This window comes from Heliconius melpomene, chromosome 3 (assembly GCF_056956725.1).
Source record: "Heliconius melpomene rosina isolate 202511_hmr_F chromosome 3, ASM5695672v1, whole genome shotgun sequence".
Lineage (NCBI taxonomy): Eukaryota > Metazoa > Arthropoda > Insecta > Lepidoptera > Nymphalidae > Heliconius > Heliconius melpomene.
The window spans coordinates 5,383,153-5,393,330 of record NC_140391.1 but is presented as its reverse complement, the minus strand read 5'-3'; the positions used below and the strand labels follow the sequence as shown (position 1 = coordinate 5,393,330).

At 31.7% G+C, this 10,178-nt stretch overlaps 1 protein-coding gene across 3 annotated transcripts in view; it reads right to left on the bottom strand.

Annotated features, from left to right (window-relative positions):
* LOC146539934 (uncharacterized) overlaps positions 1 to 10,178 on the bottom strand; it is a 146,938-nt gene that overhangs the window by 1,742 nt on the left and 135,018 nt on the right. The window contains exons 1-5 of one of the 3 annotated variants that reach the window (XM_085207792.1): positions 2,923 to 3,063; positions 2,619 to 2,846; positions 2,376 to 2,521; positions 1,556 to 2,126; positions 34 to 903 (exon numbers count right to left, since the gene is read on the bottom strand). In XM_085207792.1, the coding sequence (XP_085063918.1) occupies positions 593 to 903; positions 1,556 to 2,126; positions 2,376 to 2,521; positions 2,619 to 2,823 (1,233 nt within the window). In that variant the 5' untranslated portion in view covers positions 2,824 to 2,846; positions 2,923 to 3,063 and the 3' untranslated portion in view covers positions 34 to 592. Of the gene's footprint in view, positions 1 to 33; positions 904 to 1,555; positions 2,127 to 2,375; positions 2,522 to 2,618; positions 2,847 to 2,922; positions 3,064 to 10,178 lie in introns of those variants that run through there. The other 2 variants (XM_085207794.1, XM_085207793.1) reach the window with 2 other exon arrangements.

The window sequence follows — 10,178 nt, the reverse complement described above, 5'->3', positions numbered from 1 at the left end:
CAGTCAAATTGGGCTTCAAATGAAATAAACTAATTGTGTATACATTATTTATTCATATAAAACACTCAATAATGTCAAACATCACGCAGTATTATAAAAATATAATTTCATCATACACAATCTAAGCCAAATCCTTAAAATATCTATCACATATAGGAATGTGAATAAATCTTGTATTATGCTTACGTTTTATTGATACAGAGATCACTAATATCATAAGTAACCAGAAAGGAATTTACCATCACATGCAAATTTAGTTAAACTTATTTAATACAATAAATAGACTAGAATATGAGCATAATAAAGTCTTTAGAAAATATGGCAGAGGATTGATGGCACATTGTATAGAGAATATAAAGCAGCATATTGGCACAAGCAGATTCTAAGTATCACAGGTTACCGACGTTATTGTGCTAATTTTAAATGCTTATAGTTTCATTAAAGTAACTTCAAGTTTGATATATATTCAATTGATTTGGTCCCAAAATTTATTGAATCTATGATTCAACTATTGACGCATATCACTTGGGAATATAAAAATATATTTTTCTTACAACTAGAACTCTAGAGAGTATAAAAGCATGGACTTAATCTAGGGTGCATAATAATCTCCTTGTAGTTGCGACACTTTGAACATATCACTGAAATGGATTTCAAAGCACGGTGACTTGCAAAACGGTAATTCACACGCGTTGCACATAAATCTAGTGTCACGTCGTTTGCCTATCCGCCAACAGAGTCTACACGATCGTTGTGGATATTTCTTTTTACCATCTTCTTTTTGTGGAATTGTAACAAGACGGTGTTCCGTTGCATATCTTGGAATCTCCTCTTTTACGTTTGTCACTTTACCGTTTACTAGATTCTTTAGATCCGTGAATAATGAGTTAAAGCTGGTGCAATCTGAAATCACGATGGCCATTTTCATTATAATTGATAGCAAAATATTTTTTTTGAGGAATTTTGATAATGTTGAAAATGCCATCGTGTTTTCATAGCATGAGGGGGTTGCAACAGAAAACAACATATGCTAGAAAAATAACAAATGATTGCATTTTCAACACAATCTCTATTCCTATTTACAAAAGAAACAAAAAGCATTAATTAAGCAACTTCTACCTACTCATCCATTTTGGGACCAACAGGGTAAACTTGCATTATAAATATTTAAGTGTTGATAATATAATGTATTTTTTAGGTTAATATTATAACCCTCATTTAATAAGGTAGGCAGAAGGAACCTAGTTTAAGGACACTCCATTACACATTTTCTGTCCAGTGTGTGTTAAGTAGCAGTGTTTGTCTTGTTAATAGAGTTAAGAAAATAATTCATTCCTATCAATGGAAATCCAACTCTCAACCATCACATTGTACTGGTTGCTGCCTTAATGCTGTGCCCCAATAGCAAAAGGTACCAGTGATATATTTTAAAAAATACAATATAACAATCATGTAACTTCAAGTATAATATTTACAATACAAGTATAATATTTATAATGCAAGTTAATCTGCAGATATATATTTTATTAAAATAAAATTAAAATTTATTACTTACTTTCTTGAGGTGATTGATAGTCCATAGGTATAATCAGATTTTTTTTTATTTCTCTAGAACTTTCATAGCTCTTGGGGGTAGTACATACAGCCGGGTCTGACACTATAATATCACTGTCATCACATTCTGTTTTTAATGACAACTCATTTTCTGTTGTTTGACTTTTACTATCATCCTTATCAGTACTTTGCTTTTGTATAGGATTTAAAGATGTTGTAATTTCTACTGGATTTTCTTCATATATACTTTGAATATTGTCAAAAGTTGTTTGTAAGATATTTGATTTATTGCTTGTCAGTTTATCAGATACTTTGGGTCTTTTCTCAGTGTTTAGTACATCAGAATAATAATTTTTGTGTAAAAATTCCTCAGATTTTCTTTTAAGACTACTCAGCCTTTGTAATTTTTCTATGAACTGTCTTTGTTTCAGTAATTCTATGTCATTACTTTCTGATATTTCATTTGTAGCTGACTCATACACATCAGAAGTACTTGATTCTGCATCTGGACTATCTTGAGATATAGTTTGTTTAGTTAATTCTTTATCATTATCAAAGGGGTCTTCTTCAGTCTAAAATGAAAATATGTATAAAATAGACACAGTAGGATAGCATTTTACTGTAAATATAATCATGGTGGATTCAATTCTTACTTGCAGGAATAATTTGTTTAATTTTTTATGATAGGGTGTGAGAAATTCACAGTATACCATTCTTATTTATTATGTTTAGGAGGTTCTACATATAATAAAATGGTACATAAATATTGAATTCATATTTAATAAGGAAATATATTGTTTATAAGTTTATAGCAAACTTACCTCTTTATTGGTTAATCCTTTAATTTGTAGAACTTCAGCAGTGCCTATAAAGCTAGTGAGATCTTCTCTTTTTACGCTGACTTCTCCATGATACATGAATTGTAATAAATCTCTCATGGCTTTGTGAGTGACATCCCTTAGCACTACTGCAATTTCAATTTATTTATTTAAGTTAATACTATTAAAAATGTCATACTTCGATTCGAAGTCGCAAATCATATAAGATTTTTATATGATACATACCAATGGGATGTTGACATGGATTCAATTGGAACATTTTTTTGAAATACGGCGAACATATTGACAATATAACTTTGTGCGCTTGCAGTAAGTGACCTTCTACAGCAATAGTGACATCCACAAATTCACCGTTCCCCAACAAACCGGCAAAACCTTTGCTCAGGTTTCCGTGGAAATTGTTCCAGGACAATGAAAATTGTTGGTCCATTTCTATTCGCGTTTTGGTCGCATCTAAAATATTGTTTAAGTTAGATTTACATTTTAACATTAAAAGCTCATCTTGAACTTAAAAATTTACAAAACTCACTTTAATCAAGATTATTTAAATAAAAAATATTTGCTTTTAATTGGATGTTTTCGCGAATAAGATGAAAGCAAAGTCTGACATTAGCAAGCGGCGCGTCGGGTAGTGTTGTCCACTAAAAGACGTAAACCGATTTAAAAATAAATATCTGTTACCGTATAATTGTGATTATTATTTAAAAATATTTTAAAAATCTTTTGAAATACCATATTTTCTATTCTTTATTAAATTACCATATTTTTTTAACCGACTTCTGTAAGAAAAGGAGGTTATTTATCTTATATAAATATATGAGGCGTGAACTGTTATAAATGTCACATCTTATTTTAAAGTTCATTCGATCTTTGTGTCACACATGGGTGATTATGCGAAAGAATATTTTACTTATCATTGACTCCTTTGTAATTTCACACAGTTTAAACTTAACACTTGAAATATATAGATATACTAAAGTAATTATTAATTAATGTTTGTGAACTTTAATTCAGGTATCCCACTTCTTTTCCCAAGGAACTCTATAGAGCCAATATATGCCAATCACTCTTGCAATTTTTGCATAATATGTATTTATACACAAATTTATACAAATTTGTTAATCTGTATTTATATAAAAATGCTTTTATAGTTCGAGTTGTAATTAACAATGTAATTCATATTAATTTCATTTAGTTAAGTACTTCTTATATTTTACCATCACAAAATGTGAATGTTAAGTATACCTTGACAGGTGAAAATAATAAAATTATGATAATACGGAGCCAATCCGGCGGTGGAACACGACGTGGAAGGCAAAACTTTTGGTTACATTAATAGATAATAATCCTCTTAACATTCCCTAACTATATAACTACCTGAGCACGTCTTTCTTGAATATCCACGAACTCAATCGTTCACATGCACAGATATAAGGTAAGTATAAAAAACTGTGTTCTGTCGGTATTACGCCTTGTACATTATAATTAAGAAAAATAACAATTAAAGTTTATAGTAAATAGTATTAACTAAACTTTGAATTCGAAATTTTAAGAACTAAAAAAATGTGAAAAATTATTGAAAGGGAAGTAAGCTACCGCAAACAGACATTTGAGTGATTTTTCGTGATAAGTAACGTCTAGCTGAAAATACCTCACTAATGGTTACACCAGTTTCCGATTTTAGGTGCCTCTGGAGCTGACAGTAAAATTGCACAAATTGCTTGAGTTGCACGACTTACAAATACCTACATTTCTAACTCAGTTACTAGTGATTTTGTTCGCTTTCCATTAGTATAGAGCTGGCTGAAACTTTTCAACAGTGACCGCAAACCAGTCTAGCTAAATTAAGTTTCAACACAACTTTGTAGAGTTGTAGTCATATATACAAGATGTACATAGCTCAAATGTTCCTCCACATGATATTGATTGGATTAATTACTTGAAAACTGAAAAAGTTTTGCTTCGGAAACCATAAGTTTTTTATCGAGCCAAAAATATTATTTTTAAACTCAAAAATAATTTAAATTTGGGACAATAACAATACATTTTAGAGATGTCCAGCCCAGTAGAAGTACCAATTAATAAAGCTTTGTAGTGGTACAGTCACCCTATTTCCTAAGATAGCCCAACCGTGACGGCGCACTTTTAATTTTCTGGTGTCACAAGCTATAGCGATAAGGCCGTTACCCTTTTCACCCTCTGACGAAAGTATGCTATGAATGGGCTTCTTATTAAAAGTGTGGGAAACTTTCATCATCAAGACAAAGTTTTTTCATTGTAATATTAACAACGTCATGAATAATGGCGTTTCTAACACTATATGCAATAATGTTGCAATTTAATTTGTTATTATTTTTTTAGCTTCACGCTATATCCCGCATACAGCGGGTTACGCAGAAGGAACCTGTTAAGACACTCCGTTCCTCATTTTCCGCCGAATTCTGGAGGTTTCGCGTGTTGACTGACGGTACTCGACGCCGAAATTTTTAATTGTTGATAATGACATTGTTGACTATCGTGCATTGCTTCTTAAAAATGCAAAGGTTGTGGGCTCAAATACTATCTAAGGTAATATTATTATTTTATCACCTAGTACGTTATTTTTTAAGTGGGAACAGAAATCCCATATAGTTGAGTTGAGAACGTAAGTAACTCATGAAACCTACTTTCAAAACATTTATTATTGATATAGCAAAAGATTTCAATTCTTTTTCTTCAATTCAATCCGCCGACATTTCTAGTTATTTTTATTCTATAAAATAAATTTGCTATAATATTTCATAATGCGAAGTTTCGTGTATCGAATATGATATGTATTGAGCGTGGTATCGGAACGGTCTTGGCGGACCGCGGTCATTGGGGAGGCTGCCAGTGACAGGTAATCGATGTGGTCTGCTAGTTTATTTGGCTATCGATACAGTTTTCGACATGTGTATCTGCTCGATATAATCGGTGCGGATAAATCGATATAATTGGGTATTCGAGCGTTAACTGTGCTTTTGGGGCAGTGTGATTTTGATGCCGGATTATTTTATTTTTCTGTATTTTTTTGGATATATTGAATATCTGTTATGGAAATGTAATGATAATATACATAGTCTGACGATACCGATGCGTGTTGCGTGCGAAGGTAAACGGGACGGTTGTGGGTTCGATTCCTGGGTAACTAATATTTTCTTTTCTTTTCTCTATTCTATACTCAATGCCTCGAGTATTTGGCGGAACGGAAGCAGGAACGGTAGATTGCCAGGTTCCCTTTGCCTTCTCCGCTACATTTGGAAATACAACGTAAGAGAAAAAAAAACTAAACATTCCGATAACATGTATTATTTTTTATAAAAAAATATATAAGCACAATAAAAGTAAAATGTAAATATATATATTATTATACTATCGTAATCTTTTATTCATAAATCAAATTCATAATATTTTTATTCTATATTCGTAAAAGTGGACCTGTAATAAGTTGAAGCGGTTCAGTATGCGGTCGGAATGGCCTATTGAGTGTTCACAATGGAGCCAATCACGCGGCCCCAACTTCCAAGACCTCTGGAAGCACGTCCCGCACTTCCGAGTTACCGGATTCAGTCGCTATCCCTGAAATTCGGTATTACCCGTAATTAAATATATTGTAATGCCAATCTCAAAAAAGTTAGACTGAAATATTTCATTTTTAAACGTGAAGTACCTACGTACTTTAGAGCGTCCTATATAGTTCACCTATAGATAGGTATTTGTTTCACAATTAGATATTTATTTTAGATATTTATTTTCAAAATTAGATATTTATTTAACGAGTAGCTGTCCGCTGTATAGGTATACTCCCATATACCACACAATCTTTTCAAAGTTTTTTTGAGTTAACTTTAACTAAGACGGTATTTCATTAATTCTTATAGTTCAATTTAGTTTTCTTAGATTTACTTAATCTTCAACTGACCTTTTTTGGATTACTCGTATATACTTTAATCAAGATTTAAATTGTCGGCTTTAACATTTAGTTTAATGTCCACCCTCTTCTATTCCATTAAATATGAATATATCATACCAAAGTGCGTTAACCAGTCAAAAAGAAAAGGGGTAAAAGACTTGCGAGTTAGGCGGGCGGGACGTTCGGATAATCGAGCATGTTCGGATAATCTTCTAGATGTTATTTTACCCTTGCAAAATTCAATAACAATATATTTCAATTATTACTTTTAGAAATATTTAAGGTTATACTTGCCTGATGCATAAAACGTCATTATGCACTTTCATTCAACTCAGTTGTGTGTTCAGAGTAAAGTTTCACCTTCACAGTTTCAAGATTGTCAGTCTACTATCGACTAAATCTATCAGATTGTGTGCGAAGTTACAGGTAGGCACCTACTAGGTACACGATGTACAGTAAATAGGTCGCCCAGAAGTTTTGTTGTTCGAACGGGAACTTCGAATCCAATAGATATCGAAATGCTATTATAATTATCAAGTTTCAATAGTGTTGCCATTGTATTATTATTATTATGGTACATAGTATAATATATAATAGCAGCAATATACATTATATTAAAAAAAATAAAAAAAACGCGGCAATTTATTATAAGGCAAAAGTTTTAAAGCTATAAGTCTCTATATTATCTACATATATATAGTTTTTAGTAAGACCTCTTTTACATAAAATATGCGTAAAGTTTTTCAAAATTATTAATTTATATTACCAAGCGTAATTATAATTACCCATTAAGAACAGGATAATTCTAGTTAATCTAGCAATTTTATTAAAGGCATTTGGTGTGTAAGCTTGTGCCTTAATTTTTATAAAAGAGGGTTAATTAATTACTTCGTTATTTTTTTTTACCCTTTGAGTGAAACGAATTAATAACTTCGAATTAATCCAATATCTGTATTGAATGGCTCCCAATTAAAGGAAAATACCGGGGATAAGTCTCCTCTTCAACTTTTTACAAAACTAGGGTGATGAAAATTAAAATCCTTTAGTAGAATATTACGTATTTATTTTTCCTTTTCTCCGATCAATAGAATGCTATATAAAATTTTTTAGTCCGATTTTTTTCTGTTAAAAGCCAGTGGAAGTTCAAAAGTGAGATAGACAAAAAAGGTTTTTGTTTTTGCTTGTTGATATTTTTGAAATATTCAAATATTCGTATCATTTTGTACTTTCGTTCCCAATACATATGCGACATAGTATTGTATGTTTTTTAGTCCTCACATTTTATGCTGAATTCAGGCAATATACGTAAAAATGACGGACAATGGTATGGCTTTTAGGTAAATGAAGGAAAATATTCCTATCTAGAATGGTCATTTTCGTTCTTTTTTTTTAGAAAATAACATATATGACCATTGAAAGCTTGCCATAATAATTAGCTACTATTTTTTTTTAAAAGGCACGTACTAAAATCCCTCCAATTGTTGACAAGTGAGGTTTGATTTGCAAAAATGGCCGTGCGAAAGGATTTTGGGTTTCTAAATATCCGATACTTTCGACGGCCATTTCAAGGGATAACGCCGCGGGCACTTAGAAATATCAATCAAGGAAATAAAATTTCATGCTTAGAAAAAATATAACATTTTAATTAATGTTTATTATTTTCATTGATTTGATGTGATATTTTAAAATAACAACAATTATTTGATATTACCTCTAAATAGTAGGTAGCTAACATTCTTATATCCGAAAATCGACTGTATTTATGTAAAACGGTGATATTTTGTAATAGATAAAGCATGAAACTAAAATATGTTAAGTTAATATTTAAATCTTTCTTACCATCTTAAAAAATATATAATTCTGTTAAATATGAAAAAAGTAATTAGTAAATAATGCAAATATTAAATTTCTTCAAAAAAAAAATCTGATATGGTTATGTACTCGTATTATAAATGATATAGCTTATTATATAGGTAGAAAAGGAAACTTCCTTTATTGTTCCAATGACATTAATCCTTAAGAACCTATAGTTGTTATATTAATTTTTAAATAGAAAAATCGAAATCTAACGAAGCCAGCGCAGTACTTACGCGTAGTATCAAAGAAGGCCCTTGGAGGCGCTTACAGCTGTCTGCCGTCGCCGTGGACGTCTCAGTGAGATAATACCTCTCCAGAAGGATTATTCCGTAAAACGATTTCGCTTATCGCAGCCTTACTGCTGTGCTGTGTCGTTTGCGGAAGATTACGTGAGCGCCTGGCTTCGAATATAGACGAAATAAACAACGTCTATTTGCAAATCTAGGCTTTCTGTGGCTGTTTTAAATAAATTTTGCGGTAATTTTCTATGATAACGGAAACCTTTGCAAGATAAATTGTTTTTTTACCTGCATTGTACGAGTATATAACCTATCTCCTTACAGATGTACATTTTAATTATTTAAAGTCTACAAATAAAATTGATATCTTGAATAAAAAATATCCTTTTAAATACTCAGCAGTAAATTTAAAATAAAAAAAAAATTCCAATACAACTATGCGCTGCGCATTTCCATTTATTCCAAGGCATAAATAGCTAGAGGAGATTCCTCTTAAGCAGTTCTATGGCTGGGAGCGTTAGAATAAGAGCATGACAATGCATTGGCGTGGGATCGCTAATGCCTCTCGGGTAGCGGATTAGTTGGTGGAATGGTGGCGCTTAGTCTCTCAGCGTGAAAGCTGCCGGCGATCCGGTCGCTCTTCACAATACAATCAGGCACCTCGCAGCCTTCAATGAGACAAATTATCTGCTCCATTGTATCGTTTACGAAACTCTTGAATATTTAATGTTGTTCTAGCTGTAGTACTACGAATGTTACTTTTTGTATTGTTTTGTAAAGAGCAATCGACGTTTTGTGATTATTTTACAATAAAATCAGCTTCACGCAGTATCCCGCACAATTAAAATTTCAATTGAAATTTAAAATTTTCTTTATTCAAATTGAGTTTGGCTGTTTGAAATTTTTAAATTGTCGAATGAACATAAAGAAAGATAAAATAAATTTGCCTTAAATTACTTGGTTTCACGCTTTATCCCGCACGTCGCAGGGTAGATATAAAATATTAAATTTAAACTTGAGGAAATGAAATATTTATTTAAATTCATATTTTATTTTTAGCTCTGGTGTGGAGGCAAAGCGCGGCATTGAATTCTGCTACTTAACACGAACACGAAACGCCTCCAGGGAACGGAGTGTCTTAACACTCCCGGGCTCTCCCTGCCTACTCCGCTGCAAGTGGGACAAAAAAATGTTTAAATGACTATTTTTTTATATTTTATACTTGTACATTTATCCTATAATCTATATATATATAAAAGGACTTGTCCTCACTGACTGAGGTAAGACGCACGCACAGCCGTAACCGCTGTGCGTAGAAACGTGAAATTTGGACAGATGTTTACTTTTGTAATCTGGACATCCACTAAGAAGGGATTTTGAAAAATTTTGTTTGGTTGAAAAAAGTTTGTATGGAAAAAAAATTAAATCGGCACCGATTTTTATAAAATTTGAAATTTAGATATTTAAAAGTAATTAATTGAACATGTGTTTCATGGTTTTCTAGAATTCACCTCCTAAGAGTGCAAATAAGGGGTTGAAAGTTTGTATGGAAAAATCTTTAAATCGCCACCGATTTTTATAAAATTTGAAATTTAAACTCATAAAAATATTTCAATGAACACGTTCCGTGGTTTATTAGAATTCACCCCTAAATAAGCAAGCGAAGCTGCGCGCGTCCGCTAGTAGTATCATATATTAAAATATAGAATTTACATTAACCATAATATTTTGCAAATTGTCTTTACATTCGAGTTTAAA